This window comes from Lepisosteus platostomus, chromosome 11 (assembly GCF_059453375.1).
Source record: "Lepisosteus platostomus isolate fLepPlt1 chromosome 11, fLepPlt1.hap1, whole genome shotgun sequence".
Classification (NCBI taxonomy): Eukaryota; Metazoa; Chordata; class Actinopteri; order Semionotiformes; family Lepisosteidae; genus Lepisosteus; species Lepisosteus platostomus.
The window spans coordinates 1959837-1980187 of NC_142621.1; the positions used below are offsets into that span (position 1 = coordinate 1959837).

General features: G+C 48.5%; 1 protein-coding gene across 1 annotated transcript; it reads left to right on the plus strand.

Annotated features, from left to right (window-relative positions):
- Positions 1-1448: 1448 nt before the first annotated feature.
- On the plus strand, positions 1449-20220 carry LOC148651739 (gelsolin-like). Its single transcript, XM_088597762.1, has 17 exons — positions 1449-1626; positions 7924-8107; positions 9186-9340; positions 10568-10729; positions 11141-11290; positions 12035-12124; positions 12648-12780; positions 12981-13069; positions 13780-13995; positions 15271-15404; positions 15558-15648; positions 16529-16699; positions 17650-17824; positions 18604-18719; positions 18809-18886; positions 19078-19138; positions 19380-20220. The coding sequence occupies exons 2-17, from the start codon at positions 7927-7929 to the stop codon at positions 19538-19540; spliced, it is 2163 nt and encodes a 720-aa protein (XP_088453888.1). The 5' UTR covers positions 1449-1626; positions 7924-7926; the 3' UTR covers positions 19541-20220.
- The last annotated feature ends 131 nt before the right edge of the window (positions 20221-20351 follow it).

Genomic DNA, 20351 nt, shown 5'->3' on the forward strand with positions numbered 1-20351 from the left:
CCCGTTACTTTCTCCAGGAATGAGTCAGGGAGCTGCTTCAAGTGTGAAGTTGGGCGGCAGGAGGAGAGCGAGAGAGATGAGCACAAGTTCAGGAGATAAAAATACACAGGAAAGAGGAAATAAAGCTCATATTAGGATCTCACCTTCCTCACGCATATCTGTTAAACATTGCCTCACTTTTAGACATAACAAGAGCCAAGTCAACTGTCGTGCTGTTTGAATATCTTTTACAGTCCAACTGCGCTGTGTGCATGCCACGATGGTGTGGAATTTAAGTGCTTAATGAGAGTCACACTGGTAAGCGTTAAAATTGTAATTAATGTCATAATGCTCGCGAGAGGCTGTATATCACACTCATGCTGCCCAGGCAACGTCTCAAAGCACTTTTGTGAAAACCTTCACTGTGACCAAAAACGGGGCATGAAAAAGGTTTTCTTAAAGGGATCTGACACGGCATTTATTTATTGTGCTGGAATAAAATGCACAAGTTTTTAAATTAAAGATCTAAATTATACTTGTGTGGGTGTGGAAGCAACATCAGCAAATTGTCTCTAGAACCGCGTAAGAATTGTGCATTTATCCATGATAAAAAGCACAGCTGCATCGTACACAGATGCTTATTATACTGTATACACCAGCAGTTAACCTGTATATGAGGCAGTACTATACTTGCTCACCAACAGTTATAGGAGAAAAAGATCAATAAGGGATCTATGACGCACTGCAGTTAACGAAATTCAGTTTACTACTGTGAGGAAAACGCGCTTGAAGGGTTTTCCACCCTTTTAAAAAAATACAGCGTTTTGTCTTTACACAGCTCTTGAATACGGACTCCGACTCCTACCCGAAGCGACATGGAGTTCGCATGTTCTCTCTGGGTCTGCTTGGTTCCCCCCCGGTTGATCCGGTTTAATCCCCCAGTTTTAAAATGCGCCGCCCTGACGTCACCCCGGGTCTGCGCCAAGCGATGGACTGGTATCTAATCCAGGTTGCAGACCCATTTACGGCCTGTGCCTACCGAGTTAGGCACCAGTTTCTCGGGACTTTTCTCCCGGTGGAAAGGTGAAAATGGTTAGATGACAATAAATACCGATTAGGCGTCCAGCTCCACTGCCAGTCTGTGTATTATTAAAACACGTTTCGTGACCTTCTTCTGTGTGCTACACTTTCTCGACTCGAATGCGCCTTGAGCTCACTGGAACTGTGCAGCATGTGCTTTGCATTAATTTCGGCGTTATGCTCAAAGTAAAAACGCATTTGTATTCATGTAACTTTACGCATGAGGTCGCAAATTCTTTTGGGATGTTTATAAATGAAAACGAGGTGCCGTGTTGCAATACAGTGCACGAGCAAACTGTAGCAATTTTGTAGCAACATCTAGAATTGCACAGTTTATACCAGCATTAAATCCCCAGGAAACAGCCTCGTAGACGTTAGTGGATCCTGAAGCAAAGCGAATCTGTTTAAGAAAACCTTCCTTGTTTCCTGATCCTGGACCAATCATAGGGCAGTGGTGTTGAAGCACAGCTACAGTATAAACCTCGACTCAGTGACTAATCAGCGCAGTCTGACTTCGCCTCAGTCACAGCACCCGCCTCGCAAAGCAGTCCCATCAACAGAAGTCCTGTAAGTACCGGTGGTTGCAAAGGTGGAAATAAGAAATAATTTAATCAGTGAGATGGTTGTTTGTTCTTTGTTGCTTTTTGTTTTCGTTAATCTGTGATGTAACCCCAGCCCCCTGCGGGTTGTTTCCAAGACACGCACAACGGAGAAATAATATGAATTGTCCAAGCAGATCATTTCGGGGCTGTTAAAATTGCACGCAGTAGCGCTTAACAGCTGCGTTCACGAAGACTTAAAAGTTCAAAAACTTTGACATGGTTCGTGTGCGCAGCAAGATTCCAGCTCCGCTGTCACATCCAGATGTGAGGGAGTTGTTTTCTGCTCTTCTGCTCTCCTGCTCCGGGGGGGTGGTGGACGCGGAGACACTGTGCAGTCCCGGTTTCTCCAGCCCCGTCTCATTTCTAAGGTGTTGACCGAGATCTCCGCTGTGAGTTCACCGTCTGCAGCTACTGCAGGATCTTGGGTTTTTTGGGGGACAAGATTTAGAAGACCTGGTGGCTATGCAGACCGCGTACATTTCCATATTTTGTAACAAAAAAAAAACACATCTCGATCTCGTGTACTGGTCAGCAGTGAGTATTGCCCTAGTGACCAACGTTTTGAAGATTTCATGGCCTGAAGCAAGTTAAACCTTTTGCAAAATTTGCGTGCATTTTTTATAGTAACTTTTAGCTACATTGCCTGTATCCTCGGCACTTAACGATGCGATAAAGGTTAAAAAAGTGTAAACGAGGACAGCACTGTGAAATATTTTTGCAAATATTCCATCTTCTTATTTCTGCATCAGTGGTGAAACTACAGAATACCCCCCCCCCCATTTAATACCAAAGTTGTTTAATATTTAAACCAGCAGCATTGAAATATTACTTCGTCGCCTCTTGACTTCTCGGTGTCTGGGATGTGATCCGGGAATCCCATCAGCCGGGCGCGGCAGAAGACCCCTCCCGACTTCGAGACTCTCGTAGCTGGAGCAGCGCTGCACGGGGTTTCTGAGTCGGACGCTGAGATTTACAAGTGTCCAAGTTAAAAGTGGGGCAAACAAATAACCAAGAACATGTCAAATGCTTTGTAAAGCACTGTAAACGTAACGGGAGTGGTTCGCGGATTTAGCATTGGAAGTGAATTGAAAGAATTGTAGAGTGTGTCCGAATTAAAAAACAAACTCTTGCCTTTGAGGTTTCTCTGTTTCTATGAGTTTACGGCATATTTAATCCGCCTGAAGATGCGAGCTAGGGGTGATTTTATTCCGTATGAACGGAATAACCACCTTTTTAGGTTATAATTTTGCTTTTTTCAAGTGTTGTATCATATCAGAGAGAGCTTAAGTGCTTCGGGACGGGTTTCCCCATTTCTATACAAAAGCGGTTTTTGTTGGCAGAGGCCGAGAGCTGGTTCGCCCCTCGGAGCTGCGGTGCCCAAGCCTGTGCAGACGCGCAGGCTCTGGGACTCCTGTCGGCTGTCTTGCTGCTTGGCCAATTCCGTGCAGTTTTGTTTTCTCTGTGGCTCGCAGTCATGGTGTTGTTTTTTAACTAAACTCGACACAATAGTGAAAACCATTTAGTGACTCGGCGGCATTTCCTGACTTCGCATGTTGTTTCAATAAAACTTGCTCTCAGTGAGCAATTTGGAAATCCGAACGTTAAAGACTCCTCCCCTTTCTGTTCAGCTTCAGCATTGCAACAGGAGAAGCGTAAATACTGGCCCTGCAAGTGGAAGTGGAGTCGCAGCTGGGCGTTAGTACTGGTGGGAGAACTGGACTGTTGCAGTGGTTCAGCGAAAGTGCACTGGGGATGTCGAAATGTAATGTCTGTATTACGTGGAATGGCTTTCACATGGTGACCAACATCTGACAGGTCCTCAGGTGGATATAGTTCTCTGAAAACAAAAAGACCTGGAAGAGTCTAGAAAACTGTCAAGCAGATGGGAATGTGAAACCCTTTGCTTTTATGAGCTTTAGAGTGGAATCGTTTCTTCGTAGCAGAGGTGTCTCTTAGATCACCTGACGAACCTGGGTGCTCCTCATCGTTCTGTGAGCTCGGTACTCATTCGCTGCGTTGGAAACCTCCCAGTTTGTGGGTCTTTATCAAGGGTGTGGCCAGACGGAATCGACCCGGTCTTCCTGCACTGGTTTGACACCCTGAGGAGGTGCCAAAGGCAGGTACAGCTGAGGTACAGCTCGGAGGTAAAAGGCAGCTGCCAGGTGTGTTTTACAGCGAGCAACTCCCTAGATATTATTTTGTGAAACTCGGAGGCCGCAGCGTGTTTTAACAGGCCCAGGGGGTGGCAGATGAGAGGAGACCACAGGGAGAAGCTAGAGAGACGATAATTAGCTGTGTTTGCAGACGGTTGTGTTCTTCAAGCAAGAGGGCTGCTGTAATTACAGGGAACACATGGATTCTGGATTTCTGTGCATGTTGTAAGAGTGGGAGCACCTACAGGAATGTGGTCACTTGAAATCCTTTTTACACATCCGTGAAACGCCCTCTGTGCTCAGTGCAGATCTCCTGTTCCCCGCGCTGCAGCGCTCAGTTACAGCTGCACTGGTGGCCAAGTCCTGCGTTTCTAAGATTCTCGTCATTTTCTTTTACGAAAATATATGAGCAGCAGGCCGTTTGCCCTGTTTAAGCCTGACGGGTGACTTAATTTTAAGATACGCCATGAAAGATATATTTGTTCTGCCTTGAGCAATGATCTAACTCCTGAGGGCAGGTGAATGAAGGTTCGTGGCAGGTAAGGTAATCCCGGCAAAATTCTGCATGACGCCTTCTCCGGTCAGGATATGGGATACAGATAATGTGCGCCAAGTTCTCCTCTTCATCTCTCTTTCCCCCCTCCCCTGTAGAAGAGGCTGGGCTGATCAGGTTCCCTTGTCTGACAACCCCAAGCATGTGGTTTTCTTCGGAGCAGGGTGGATTAAAGGAGCTTCGTGATAATCAATGAAGAAGCCTGGGAACCCATAATCTGTGCTAAAATAAGGTACACATCAGAGAGGCAGCCTGGGAAACCAGCCCCCACGAAAGGGCAAGGGGCACCCAGAGCACAGCCTGCAGTTACGACAGAAGAGTCCAAATTAGAGAGCAGCTCACCCACAGCCAGTAGAGATCTGCAGTGCACAGCTTTGTGACGTGAACGTGTGGACATATTGTTCTACAGATTAGTCCCCGATCTGCAGTCTTACCAGAACAGCAGAGCAGTTACAGACATCCAGCTCGTTTGGTTGCTTGGAGCGGACTGGTCTCGTCCGGCTGTTTTTTGTGCTCCCACAAGCCCTTGCGGCCCCTTCCAGGGCAGCGGAAGCCCGTCTCAGGGTGTGAAACCGGGCCGTGTCACCCCCAGCACTCCCGGGGTGTTCAGGCGGCGGGAAGGAAGCATCGGTCTCGCACAGCGGGTTTCGTGCTCGTCAGCGGCAGGAGAGGGTGTGCCCCAAGCGCCAGTCCGCCCAGGCGCCAACTGCCAGAACCGCGCAGACCTGGGGTTCCTCACACCCCCCTTTCACTCGGCTTCAAATAGAAATTAAGCCAAAACGATGTCTTTGCTGATCGGGTTATGAGTTTGTTCCCAAGTTAGTGACATTTGGCATGACGGAGGCGATAGCGGAATTACATTTGGAAGGTCTGACACTGTAGTGTTCCAAACACGTGGTGAGATTGCAGTTTTAATGTAGGTCAGCAGTGTTCTGTTAAGGTTTAGGTTCCTGGCTGCTTATCACTGTAAAGTCACGGTTGCCCAACCTGAGCTGTAACCAAGACGTGTTACTTCAGCTGCTGTTGTCTGTTGGACAATAAAAACAGCAGGTGTGACATCATGGTTGTTACTCCAACTCCTGTTGCTCAAGAAAATTGCTGAAACAACACTGGGCTGTGGTTTAAACACTAGTGTTTCTGTTGTTTCGATTGAACAAAAACATGATAAATGCTGGTCGCAGACTTAACAGCCTTCTTGAGTGCAGGGAGTGTACAAAGGCTGTCAATTAATTACAGAGTGGGAATTCTCTGAACTTGTTCCAGTAAGTGTTTAGAGCTACAAGTGCTCCACAAATCAGAGTGCTTGCTTGCCTGCTCTCTGTAGCTGTAAAGCAATAAAACACAGCACAGACCTTGTGTGGGGGAGGAATTCAATGTTTTTCTTCCTTCTGTGCTTAGAATAGTACATTTGCATAGAAGCAAATACGTCATGTCGCTATAATGGTTTTGTCAAATGAAGTAAAATCTTTTTTTTCCCCTTGGCCACAGCTCAAGTGTATCTGTATCACACGTACCTGTTTTGGTTTTAGAAAATGGGGCGCTGTGGCTCCAAACAGCTTTGCTCAGAAAGAACTACCGCACCTCTGACTGCTCTGTATCTTATCAAGACTTTGTCTGATGTTTTTTTTCATGTTGATATGAAAAGAATGAAGCAGGATAAGAAACACGCCACCGTCAGTGCCATCTCAAATACATTTCCTGTCCCTGCCAGATATAGAAATGAACATTTCGTTTTCTTCTGTTGGACCAAATGTATCTTGATTTTAAAAATACAACAGTCATTGTAAAGCGGGAAAACTCAAGTGAGCTGAACTTATGTTTGTATGTTTTAAATAGGCCAGTGATTTTGTCCAAGAACAGACATAGGAAAGCTGCCAATATCACAGAGTTCTGCACAGTTGTGCTCAGGCCTGTCCCACTGCTGTAAGAATGTGGCTCAGTTATTCTCCAGCCAGGAGGAAGGGTCGTTGATAATGACTTGATCAGTGTGCACTTGTCTGTTCACTCAGTGTGGCGACATGCATTGTCAGGTTCTGCTGACCCAAATACAGAAATTCAGTTTCTTACAGCCATATAACAACCACGATGAAGGATGGCCCTCTTAGCTGATAAAACCACAAATGTGTTTGTGTTCCCCTCTGTTCGATAATGATTACGTATTATAGTAATTACACAGAATTGTGTTTTATGGTATTAAAAGCATTAACTCTTTAAGTTTGGATATGATACTCTATAAATACAGAACAAGATATGAACATTAAATCAAATATCTGCATTGCCTTTATATTGTTGACAATTAACCGATTAGAGGCTATTTTATGTCACTATATTAGAACTCCATTAGTGCGTTTCATGTTAATAATTAAGGAGGTGGTCTGAGGGGTGAGTTGTGTCAGTGTGCGATGATGCAGAGGAGCAAGTAGGATTTAATTCTAACACTTAAAGGTAGGAAGAAATAGAAAATAAATTTATCATTAGGTTGTAGAGCCTTCTTTAGGTGTGAGAAGTGTAGCAGGCAAGCAACAGGTGCAGGGCAGGGCAGGACACACACAGGTAAACACACTCACACCAGGGCCAGTTTGACCAAAAGCCAGTTAACCTCCCAGTATGTCTTTGAGCTGTGTGAGGAAACCCACACGAACACGGAGCATGCAAGCTCCATGTGGATAGGAGCCCAGGTGCTGAGCCCAGGGCAGTGTTAACCACTGCACCACTGTGCTGCCCAAAGGCACAACAGCTGCAACGTTATGATTTCCGAAGACCTTCTGCAGCTCCTAATCCTAACTGCTGCCAGTGGTGACTCCAGTGCAGTAGAATGGGAGTATTTTTATAGGAAGACGCATTCAGGAGAAGTGTCCTTTTGGTTTATCTTACCCAGAGACGCTCACGGTCGCGTCGCTACAGTAACGTATGTTTTCTATGTGTTCTGCTTCTCTTAGGAAGCTCTCCAGATCTCCTGCCTGGCTTCCTGCCTGTGTAATAAATTGAGGCCGTTTCCTTGCCAGGACAAACCCAAGTATTTTGATGGCAGGGTGCATTCCCAGCATGTGGAGGATGAAAATGTCAACACGTGTCTCTGTGGTTTACGTGCTCTTCAGTGGGGGGGGCTGTACAGGTGGGAGGGCGTGGAGGAGGACACTGCGCTGTCTGTCCTGCCCCGTGAGTAGTATTCTTCTGTGCCGAAGGGAGAGGAGCCGCTTCAGACGCAAAGTGAGGCTCTGGGGGAACCGCGAGTCACTCCTGTGTTTCCTGGCATGGGTGTCGGCGACGTACCCCGGGCCTCGGTCAAGGGAACTCGCAGACTGACCTGCGGGGAGTTTGCAGGAGAATCTGCAGAACCAGATTCCTCCCTTTACTCACCCTCCGGCTTTTAAAAGGGCTCTTCCTTTAGTCTGTCGTCCGGCTTCAGGCCAGTTACTGTTCTAGTTACTATTCGTTTTTTTCTTCACTCAATGAAGCCCTAGACGTGCTCTAAGCAGTCTTTCAGACCGAGCCTCCCGGGACAGGGTGTCTGGGTGTCTGGTTTGGGATAACGCCGCTTGTCCTGTCCTTCCAGACCATGGTGTCCCACAAAGAGTTCGAGATTGCTGGGAAGCAGCCCGGCCTGCAGATCTGGAGGATTGAGAACATGGACCTGAAGCCTGTCCCCAAGCCTCTCCACGGCAGCTTCTTCACAGGCGACTCCTACATCGTCCTGCAAACCACGGCCGCCCCCTCCTACAACATCCACATGTGGCTGGGTGAGTGGGCGTCGGCTCTGTCCTCGCACGCGCAGACTCGGAGATTACGTTTGTTTCCTGTCTCCTGCACAAGGGAAGTGGTTTGCTTCTGACCGTGGTTTATTTTTGTGAGGGTGCAAAAAAAAGAGAAGAAAGTAGAACAGTCTTGGCAAGTGAAAACCCCTGCAAGGTCAATCGAAATGGCTTATGAGTAAGTTTTTTTTTTATATAAGTGCTCCTTAGAACAAGAGACACCAGGGTCCCAATTCATTAAATCCTCTTTTTCATGCTTGGAAGGTCAAGCATTTTGATTTGGGAGCTGGGGGGCTTGTTCTTACTTCCCAGCATTAATTTGGTAGAAATCTTTCATGACTTTGACATTGAGATTGTACTCGTTAGAGTGCCTCCTACTGGCCCACAACATGAACTCTAGAGAGCATGTGTTTGGGGCACAACAGCTGAAGAAAGTTCCGTTCCTCTAGTGAACTGCGACTCTCAATCTTTTCCCATTTGACAGAAGGTTTCCAGCACTATTAGAATGTTTGTTAGGATATCTGTCACAAATGCACAAAAAGAGAGAGCTGAGACTCTTCTGGGGAGTCTGTAGAAGAACTAAAAGAACAGCTTTGCATTCTAAATGTTACACTTCCCTTCCATATTACTTTGCCATTAAAAAAGACGCTCTTCAGCTGCTGGATCTAGATCAAAACCTTTCTCCAAAACGGCCAAAAAAAGAAGCTGGGCGGCAACCACAGACATATTGAAAGCAGATGTTTTAAGCTTTTCGCGTGCAGTAGTGTTTTAGAAGGCTTAAAGAGATAGTATCTTCGGGAGTGGAGTGCTGTTTCCTGAGCAGACAGGGGGCAGGTCCTCTCTCCTCAGGAGTGTCGGGAGGGAGGCTAAGAGCTATTTAACCTCAGTGAAGGCAGTTGATACGAGCGCACATGTCAGAGAAGTGCATACTTCACCAACAAAGGTAGCTTTGTTCCATGTGATCAGCATAACCCCTGTGCTTTTTGAACCCAGCAGGAGCAGAATCGGGGTGTGGCTTTTAATTGACGGGCCTCGTCCAGGGTCTGATTCGTTCGTGTCCCCGCAGGAAACGAGTGCTCCCAGGACGAGAGCGGTGCTGCGGCCATCTTCGCCACCCAGCTGGACGACCACCTGGGCGGCGGCCCCGTGCAGTTCCGCGAGGTCCAGGGCAACGAGTCGCTCACCTTCCTGGGCTACTTCAAATCGGGGATCAAGTACAAGGTGAGCGCAGGCAGCCCCCCCCACTCCCCCCGACCCCTGCAGGAACAGCTCTGGCATTCTGGGAATGAGGGATAAGGGTCACTTTCAATCGGAGCAGTCACTGGGAGATCGGAGTATTAAAGTATTTCTAAGAAGGACTTTAGATTTTCATCATAGTGAACTACATTTCCCTTCTGTTTGTTCTGCTTTCATATCCTTATGCCACTTGTGAATCACAGACCCCTTTATTATTCTTGTTCCACTTTGTTATTTTAACCTTTTCAAAAAAGGGTATTGAAACGTCCTTTTAGAATAAGGAATAAAATAGATAAAAGGATTTAACGCTGAAAAAAACTTTAGACACATTCAATAATCAGACAACATGCTGTTCCTGAACTTGGACTTAAAATGACTGAATTAGAGCCCGAAATTCTCCGTCGTTTAACTATGTACTGTGTGTCACTACAGGGGCACAAGAGAAGCTGTCTAGTTTCAGAAACACAAAAGCAATTGGAAAGCATACTTGTGACTGCCATTGGAATATGTTACAGGACTGTTTCATATGCTGGACTGGTTTCTTGACATCCACTGTTCCTCATTAGTCAGGAGGGAAAAAACTGAAAGACTGTCATTTGCACTGATCGGTGTTTTTGCTCAATTCAAACGGAGTGTTTGATCTGGATCCTGTTTTTCTCTTATCGGACTTGTGCTGAGCGTCTTTTGTGGCGAGAGAGTCGTTTCGCGAGAAACCAGGTGCCCTTTGTGGAGACTTTGTAATCTGTCTCAAAGAAAAGGACCAACACATTTCAAAAGTCAGGATTTTGCTTATTCCAAAATTAACATGATAGCTCCAAACGAGACTAATGGCACTGTAGGGTGATGAATATCATATAGAATATATCATACTCTATATGATATTGCACATTGGTGGTGGTGGAGGGGAGTCCCCATTACCTGTAAAGCGCTTTGAGTGGAGTGTCCAGAAAAGCGCTATATAAGTGTAAGCAATTATTATTAATTATTATATAGAGTACATATAATGTAGTACAGCATAGAGGATAGCTATGAGCTCCCATAAAAAATGCAGTGCTTAGTAATCAGCAGGATTTAAGGGTTTAAAGGTTTTTCATGAACAGTAGGGGTGTGAATCAGACCCACTGTAGGCACTGCAGCGTGTTGTTCTGGTTCAGCTCCTGCCCCAAGCTCATGTGGTGGAAAGACCTTTGACCCCCCTCTGCCTGGTTCCAGATTGGTGGCGTGGCCTCGGGGTTCAAGCACGTGGTGACCAACGACGCCAACGTGAAGAGGCTGCTGCACATCAAGGGGCGCCGGATCATCAGGGCCACCGAGGTGGACTTGTCCTGGGGCAGCTTCAACAAGGGAGACTGCTTCATCATCGACCTGGGCAAGGTGAGCTCCGCGGGCAGCCCTGTCCCTGCTTTCCTCCTGACGCAGGTCGGCTCAGCTGAAGTGTTTGATTGCACGAGTAGAACAGGGAGATTTTTTTCCCCAGTGCTCTACATGTGTTGACCTACAGCTGGGCCTCTGTTATGTTCTGTATCCTGGCTGTTGACAACTTGAGGCTGTTGTTTTCTGAGCTGAAACTCTGCAGAGCTTTCAGTAAACGGCGTGTGTGGCTCCTCCTGCTGCTGCAGCTGGTCCGTCTGGGTGGAGATGACCCATGACTCCCCAGCCCTACGGACGGGCTTTGGCTTAACGGTACCAATTCAAGTAGGGCCAGATGTGCGGCGGGGTCACCGGCGGCCCCACAGCTGCCGCTGCAGACGCCTCCCTGACCGCCGGCGTCTCGCCCCCCTGCAGGACATCTACCAGTGGTGCGGCAGCGAGTGCAACCGCTTCGAGCGGCTGAAGGCCTCCCAGGTGGCGATCGACATCCGCAACAACGAGAGGAACGGCCGCGCCAAGATCACCATGGTCGAGGAAGACGCCGAGCCCCAGGAGATTATCGCCGTGAGTGGGAGCGCTGTGCTTTCGCGGCGCGGCCTGGAGATGCACCCCACTTCATCACTGCGCGACCGCGGTGCTCATTAGGACTCAGTCTGACCCCACTGCCTGCTCCTCCGTTCTTCTCTTTAGGCCAGTGCTCGCTCACAATTAGGGAACCCCTGCTCCCCGTTCTCCATGCTGTCGGTATTTGCAGAATACTTTCCTTCTGCAAATATCTTACAGGAGGGGACCCACTCATCTACCGCTATTGAATACAGCCCCACCTGGGTGACCGGCAGCAGCTATTCTGCACCAGCAGCTCCGCTGCACAGCGTGTTAGGCTCGGAAGTGAGAATTTATTTCACCAGATGAATTATGGGGAACTTTAGGTAGGCAGGCCAGATGAAGCCAACCCAGCGTGAGATTTAGTCAGTGAACTGGGGGTTAACAGCCCTGCTTGTGCAACGTAGCCAGATAGCTTGGAGCTCAGCTTAAGATCTTATCTCAAGAATGGCACTTTCTGCTGCGTGGTGCTTGCAGTCATCTGTACCGAGGCACCGATTTGGAAATACTGGTTGAAAGGAAAGAGTGTCCCCCTTTCTGGTCCACCAGCACCACTTACAGCAGGCTGGTTCTCCCAAGGTGTCTCCTGTCCTAGTACTGATCGTGTCCAGCCTAGGTTCTGAGATCTGACGGGATCAGGGTACAGAGTGGTGGAGCTGCAGTCCTGTGACACATGTTTGTTTGTTTGTTTGTTTCATTTCCCAGATTCTGGGTGCGAAGCCTGCGATCCCACCGGGAGGCCCTGATGACGAGGCTGTGGAGACTGCCAACAAGAAAAAAGGCAGTCTTTACATGGTGACCAGCCCAGTCAATTCGTTAAGATATCCAGTAACTGCCCGAGCTTGTAAGAAGCATGAGATACAGTACATTTCGCCAACAGAAGCCTGTGAGATGATTGGGAGAGTAATTGAAAAAGATGCTTTTGAATGTTTTGCACCAAGACGTTGTTAAACCTTCTATAAAACTGAACAAAAGTCATTCCACGCTTTGGAGTTTCGTAGAAAATGTATCCCTGGCAGACATGCCAAAATGGCCATACACAGCAATATTCAGGTGGAAAATGGAAGCAATATTTACTCCAGCTCTGGGGTGAACCGTGACTTGAAGCTGAAGAAAGCGGTCAGACGTCTGTTCCATTTGCACAGGAGAAACTATGAAATTAAAACTTTTAATTTCAAAGTGAGTTCCCTATTAAATGTGCAGAATGAGAACTGTTCCCTGTTATTGGGGCGCTCAGGACATAAACACAGTGTGAAGCGTGTTGAAACCCCCCCTGTGTGTTTCTGTGCATGTGAGCTCTTTTCTTCTGCCGGGACAGGTCTCAGATGCTACTGGGTCAATGAAGACATCCCTTGTGGCTCAATCTAGTCCCTTCAAGCAGGCCATGCTGTCCCCTGATGAGTGCTACATCCTGGACAATGGAGTGGACAACAAACTCTTCTTGTGGAAAGGTGTAGTAGTTCTCACTTTTTTGAAACATTAGATCAGTAAAGTGATGTGACCTGCTAAACATACTACAGATTTCTGCAGCTGCATATTTCTTGCTGTTAAACTTGTTTTAGGTGTAAACTAAACTCACTGTGGTTATGGGTGGAATTTAATTATAATTCCTAAGCTAATCATTATTTTTTTTCTGTCTCAAATATTTCAGGATCGAATGCCAACACTGGTGAACGCAAAGCAGCAATGAAGACAGCCGAGCAGTTCATCAAGGACAAAAATTATTCCTCCAAAACACAGGTACAGCGATAATGAGACTGAGAAGAACTTCAAACCTTTCACATGCAGGCTCAAAGAGTTTTAAAAAACAACAGAAAAGCTACTTTCATAGCAGTTGCTTTTAATTTTATTTTGATTCACACTTTCATCAGCATGGTTTACTAAACACCAAGCCAGTTTATTTAATGTTTTTTCTGTGGAATGGTTTTTCTGCTAGAAGTTACTGTATAAGAGAAAAACATAAGAAATGTACAGACAGGAAGAGTTCTGCTTGTGTTAACTTGCCGGTCTTAGGATCACATCCAGCTCTTTCTAGAACAAAGTCTGGGTTTTGGCCTTAAAGCACGGCTGTGTACCTTGTTCCAGGCTCCCACAATCCTTTGCATAGGTTATTTTCTTTCTTGCATATACTCCTCTCATACATTTGGGATTCCTCCCACAGTCTAGAGATACACTGTCTATGTCAATTACTGTAGTGTCTTTCAAATTGTCCCCTTTCTGCCTAAAATCAGGAATGCTGTCAAGGGATGAAGTGATGCAGCATCACGTTAGTAAGACATTTCAAGCAATCATCAGTTTCGTTTATTTCCCGGCGTGCCAGAGACCGCTCAGACAGTGTCTGCAGCTTGTCTGAGCACGCGCCGCTGTGAGAGCACAGGCATGCGGTGTGCGTGTTGCTTGGCACTGGAGCGACTAGGTTCCCTCTCTCTCTTCCTGTGTGCCACCTGCAGATCCAGGTCATCCCGTCGGGGGCCGAAACCGCTCTCTTCAAGCAGTTCTTCTCCGACTGGAGGGACAAGGACGAGACGACGGGCCCGTCCAAGGCCTACACAATTGGCCGGATCGCCAAGGTGGAGCAGATCCCCTTCGACGCTTCCACACTGCACTCCAACAAGGCCATGGCAGCCCAGCACGGCATGGTGGACGACGGCTCGGGCAAGGTCCAGGTGAGACTGAGAGCCGGGCTGCACCAGAATCTGTAGACCCACACCGGGCTCTGCAGGCGCCCCACTGGTAAAGAGGTCCAGGTGAGACTGAGAGCCTGGCTACACCAGAATCTGAAGAACCACACCGAGCTGGTAGACCCAGCCCATTGGTAGAGCAGTGGTAGGGTTCCAGATCAGGGAGACCTTTCCTGTCTGGTTGCAGTCTTGAGGTGCTGTGATGAACGGGATTTGTACTTGGACCAGTGCTCTTCTTAATTAACATCAATCATCTTGATTCTGTTAAGGTTAGTACAGTAGTCAGGTTTGCAGGAGATATCAAATGAGGACAATTGGCAAGTACTATAGAAGCAGCAAGTGAAATTCAAGACTGGGCAGACACCTGGCAGTTGATGTTTAGTGTACACAAGAACAGGGTGTTGCATGCAGGTGGTCAAATCATCAGATTCATGTACAGAATGGGAAACACTGAGGAGGAAGAGTCTATGGATGAAAAAGACTATGATGACACATCATTTGCATCTTATGGACAGTTGGAAAGGTTGACAAAATGTTAGCATGTGTAGTTAAAAGCGTGGAATTAAATCAAGGCATGAATGTTTGTCTTGAATTTTGGTCACCTTGCTATAAAAAAAGATGTTGCTGCTGTGATCTGTGAGTTTGAAAGGTTTCAGTCTAAATTTGGTCAACTCTGTACAAGCTGAGCAAAAGATATAGACACAGGTTGTGTGAAATGTTTATAGAGAGAGTATTTTAGAACTGGAAGGCGAAGATGAGCTTTGTCAGAAATACCGTTTGTACTGTGGTAATCTGTAGAATCTAAAGGTTAATCCTAAATATATACTGGTGCTAAAACATACGCTTCTCTAATACTGACACTTATGGTTACTGATGAAGATGGTCTAAAGTATAAAAGCTGCTCGTAAATGACTGAGTTCACATTCGTTCTCTGGAAATGGCCTTTTTCATCACCAACTCAAACTCAATTCAAACCTCCCCTGAGCTGCCTGGACAGGCACCTTTGATTAAATTCCACTCAACTTTATTTGTCATTATACGTACACAGGTGCAGAGTACAGTGAGCAGTGTTGCTCATGAGTCACTCGGGTGCAGTATATTAATAGAACAGAAGATAAGACAATAGACAGTAACACAACAACAATAACAGCGTAATAACATAACAGTGTAACCAAACAGTGTAAATTCCTAGCAGAGCGTGTTCTGTTCACCTGTGCGCTCTGTGCACACCTCTGGGATTTAGATGTTTTGTTTTTTCAGATCTGGCGCGTTGAGGGCGGTGACAAGGTTGCTGTGGACCCTTCCACTTACGGACAGTTCTTTGGGGGAGACTGTTACCTCATCCTGTACAGCTACAGGGCCGGCAGCAGGGAGCAGCACATCATCTACACCTGGTGGGTCTGCCGAGTCCGGCGGCCATCTGCTGTCCCCGCGAGACACATCACCGAGTGCTGGCTGACGCGCCTGTTTAATGTAAAGGCCGATAACGCAGCAATTGTTGACTAGACTAATTCGGGTGTTTTTTTGTTCTTGTTGTGTTGTCGCAGGCAGGGGCAGAAGAGCACCCAGGATGAGCTGGCTGCGTCTGCTTTCCTGACAGTGAAACTTGATGACTCCATGGGAGGATCACCAGTGCAGGTGCCTCTCATCGGCGTTAATTATCTGTATGGCCCAGCGAGACTTCAGATCCCTGCGGGGTTCCCTTTTTGCTTTTTCTCAGGCAGAGGCAGAGTCTTGGAATAATCCCTTCGAATTCCCAGCCGGGTCTCCTGGCTAGCATGGGTCTCTCTTTCCCTGTTCAGCTCGCTAGTGCGGACGTTATCTGATGACCTCTGCCTGATGTTCCAGAGGCTTTGCTTTATTTCTCCGGTTGGATTCTGAAGTCCCAAAATAGAGAGAAACATTACAGTGTATTCTTGGAACATCTTGAATTAGTCTTCCAGTAGGGGGCAACCTGCTTTTGTGAGAGACGTCTATGGATTGACAGTAAAAAAAAATTGTGAAACAGATATTTCGGTAACAGTGGATTGAACTCTTGTCCTGTGTGCTAGCAGATAGTAAAAAGGTCCTGATCTTCCCTGGGGGAAAGAATTAAGGATGGATTTCTCAGCTGTGCATAGGAGTGTGCAGTTTGCTACCAGGAAAAAACCTCCAAAGATTTTCATGCTAAACTATAGCAAAATCATAACCCTCTATGTCTTAGCCTTAGTACAGTAAATAACCTCAAGGCCATGAAACTGATCTGCACAAGCACCCTTTCATGCCATTCGGTGTCACTTTAAAGGTGACCCAGCTGGCTACCCGCTTGTTCTCCTGTGCCCCTCTTGCAGAGAGTGGACCGGGCAGACGCAGAGGGCCGCAGGCGGCTTTGCATGCGGCGTGGAGAGAGCTAGACAAGCCTGCTCCGTTTGCGTGCAGGCCTGCGATGTGATGCGGAGCTCTGCGGTGATAAGAACCAGATTGGCTGCCCCTAAGACGGGAATCGCCACGTCTGACGGTGCCTCTCGCCCCCCCGCAGGTGCGCGTGACGCAGGGCCAAGAGCCGGCCCACCTCCTGAGCCTCTTCAAGGGCAAGCCCCTCATCATCCACAGCGGGGGCACCTCCAGGAAGGGCGGGCAGACCGCGGCCCCGGGCAAGCGCCTCTTCCACATCAGGCAGAGCTCCACCAAGGCCACCCGCGCCGTGGAAGTAAGTGCCTTCACCCCCGGGTGCGGCAAAGCAGGGCGGGTGTGCGGATCACATCTGGGCCGGTGGAGCAGTTTTTTAAGGAAACCGGCTGCTGGGGTAACCGGTGCAGACGCCCTGCGGTGAAGGGGTCTTCTCGGGCCCCCCGCGCTGCTCCCGGTAACCGTGGAGAAACACTCGGCCCCCGTGGTCTGGAAATAGAAATGCAGTGAGGTGGAAAATAATGTATTCTCTGTCTTAACCAACACAGCCATCTTTTGAGAGCTTCTTCCAATTAAGGGTCACGGGGGGAGCTGGAGCCTATCCCAGCAAGCAGCGGGCGCAAGGCAGGGAACACCCTGGTGTGGACACACAGACACACACACTCTCACCAGCAGGGCAGGGAACACCCTGGTGTGGACACACAGACACACACACTCTCACCAGCAGGGCAGGGAACACCCTGGTGTGGGCACACAGACACACACACTCTCACCAGCAGGGCAGGGAACACCCTGGTGTGGACACACAGACACACACACTCTCACCAGCAGGGCAGGGAACACCCTGGTGTGGGCACACAGACACACACACTCTCACCAGCAGGGCAGGGAACACCCTGGTGTGGACACACAGACACACACACTCTCACCAGCAGGGCAGGGAACACCCTGGTGTGGACACACAGACACACACACTCTCACCAGCAGCCGGTAACCCACCAGCCTGCCTTTGGCCTGTGGGAGGAGACTGGGGAGATCATTCAAACCCCATGCAGAGAGCACCCCAGATCCAGAACTGCACCCAGGGCCCCCAGAATGTTCACCACTGTGCTGCCGTGCCGCTCTCTCTCTCTTTTAATGTATTTGAAAACGGGGGTACCCTTACAGGCACTTTTTAGGGAGCCTCTTTATCCCAGGGGTCCACAGGGAGAGTCTCGGGGGGCTGAACCCCAACCTCCGTTCTCCCCACAGGTCAAAGCCTGCGCCTCCTCCCTCAACACCAACGACGTGTTCGTGCTGAAGGCCCCCGACGCCACCTACGTGTGGAGAGGGGTTGGCGCCACCGAGGAGGAAGTGGCCGCCGCCAAGCATGTGGTGGCCATGCTGAAGGGCAGCGCCAGCGAGGTGTCGGAGGGCAAGGAGCCTGGTGGGTGTGGCGCGGGCGTGGAGGGGGGTCTCAGGAGGGCGCCAGGCCTTCAGCCTCGCTCGGCTCCCGTCACTCTGCGACGGTGTAGAAAGAGACGCTCGTCTGCCTCCTTAATTCCTGCAGTACAGATTTGGAAGGAAGGAAGTCTGTAAGACATTTTCGTGGACATCCACCCCTCGATCTGCGATCGCCCCGGTTCATGAAGTTTTGCCGTAACAAAATGTGTATTTTCACACGGCCCGTAAAAGCACCTCCCACAGCACAGTGCTTAACATTTTTACATTGTCTGTTCTCCAGACTTGGGTTTATTGAACCTCAGGGTTTTACATGTAAGGGGAATTCCCTTTTCCATTTCACAATTTTCACCTGGGAAAAAGTTGTCAAGGAACAAATTACATTCGGAAATCAAGGGATCCGTAAATCTTTCTTCTGCTCTGCTTCAAAATTTATTTGGAAATTCTGTAGTGAAAATGAACATCTACCAGAAAACACCGCATTTAGGACATTAAGATATTAGGATTACATCCAGTAGAAAAATAGACACAAAGTTTTTGCTGTACTGAGATCAAAGCTAGGTTATAAACCTAGAGAGGATAAGAGTGTTTGGCTGATTTGTGGTTTAATATCTCCTCTCACCTGTCAGACAGACTCCTCCCATCTTTGTGTGCAGGTTGGTTAGCTGTTTAAACCCCACTCCTTCCCTGCCTGTTCAGTCAGTGGCAGGTGCTGCCTCGTCTGTGTGTACCGACCCTCTGATTCCAGCTGTTTCCCTCGCACAGCTGGATTCTGGGCGGCTCTGGGCGGCAAGAAGGAGTACCAGACCTCTAGGAGCCTGCAGAAGGCCGTGACGCCACCGCGCCTGTTCGGCTGTTCCAACAAAACAGGGCGCCTCGTTGTGAGTAGAGACGCTGGGGGGGCGGGGGCGGGGGGCAGGCGGCGGCGGTGGGGTCAGTGATTCAACACGCTCCGTCTCTCTCCTGCCAGGCGGAGGAGGTGCCCGGAGACTTCACCCAGGCTGACCTGGCCACCGACGACGTCATGCTGCTGGACACTGGCGATCAGGTGGGCGCATGGCTGGACCCCCGACTTCTGCTTCCTTTCCGCCTCTTTTAAATAATCAAGGGCCTTGCAGTGCAACAGAGGCCGAGGCAGGAATCGCCCCAACCTCGCCTCCGATCCTGTTTTCTTATCGGGTGCAAGAAGCCCTGGGGTTAGGAGGCGGAGTGACAGTGGGCTTTATTCCTGCGTTTCAGATCTTCCTGTGGATCGGGAACGAAGCCAATGACGTGGAGAAGACTGGCGCTCCCAAAATAGGTAAAGCAAGAATGTTCAAATACGCCTTAAAACGTCTGGGGATGGATTTTGCTGGACGCGGCTCGTCTTCCATTCCAGAGGGGTGACCTGCGCACTAACGCTGTCTGAGTTAAAGTGCATCGTGAGACGTCGTTTTGTTACTGTATTTGGCTTCTCCGTGGTGCGCAGGGCAGAATTGTTTGGATGCTAAGGGAATGTGCTGGGGCGTACAGGAAATTAGATTTTTCCGTTGTTTTTACAGCGAAGGAATACGTGGATTCAGACCCCTCCGGACGGCGCGGCATCCCAGTTACCACCGTCAAGCAGGGACACGAGCCACCCACCTTCACTGGCTGGTTCATGGCCTGGGATTCCAACATGTGGGACACAGACCCCCTGGACAGAATCAGGGCTCATTTCTAAACCTGTCAGCTCTCTCACACACACGCACACACGCACGCAAGCTCGCGGGCCTCCTTTGGGTCACACTATCCGCATTCCGCCTTCCTGGGCAGGGGCTGCAGCGTCTTTTCAGTGTGGGGGTGGACATCCAGACGTGTCTGCTCACATCCGCAAATATTATTGAGCAGGGCCGTACCGGAGTCCTTTTTCCGGGGAAACGGCCTCTTACTGGAGAGAGCCAGTTCCAGGGCTGCCTTTCTAAGCGCATGCTTCTTCCTCTTCTTTCATGCCTTCTATCATTCTCAAGAGCCAGGTGCCAAACGTGACAGCAGCTGTTGCTTGGCAGCTATAAGCTGTATTTGCCAGTTGTGAGATATGGAAACACTCGGCAGTAAGACATTCCCGCAGCACTGGGGGAACACAGGCATGTTCCCAGAAACAAGACAGTCATTCAAACCATCATCTTCTATTTGTTTTATTTCGAAGGAATTGATTTGTTTTCAGATGTTACCTAAAAAACGTTCTCCTCTTCCAGGGATTACAAAGCCATAGGCTTGTGTTACTGGTGCCTCTCTTAAGCTGAGCTGCTGATGGCTTAAGTGATACTCGCTGGCATGACATTTTAAAATTCTGGTTTTATTCTGTTTCTGGTGTCTACAGAACATGGTTGGTTTGTAATAAACAACAGTGGGCTTTTTGAAGTGTTTTGCGTTCTTTTTTTGTCAGGTTCAAATACTACAATCTAGTTGTATCATGAATAATTTTAGACAGGCACATTTCGAAGGGATTGTTCATGGATAATTGCTGCACATCAGACTTGCTTGGTGCCGGT

Excerpts from the sequence above, each read along its gene's own strand:
- LOC148651739 (XM_088597762.1), top strand. The coding sequence starts at position 7,927 with ATGGTGTCCCACAAAGAGTTCGAGATTGCTGGGAAGCAGCCCGGCCTG. Across the intron at positions 10,730-11,140 it reads TCATCATCGACCTGGGCAAG|GACATCTACCAGTGGTGCGG; the intron begins GTGAGCTCCGCG and ends GCCCCCCTGCAG. Across the intron at positions 15,649-16,528 it reads TGGGAGGATCACCAGTGCAG|GTGCGCGTGACGCAGGGCCA; the intron begins GTGCCTCTCATC and ends GCCCCCCCGCAG.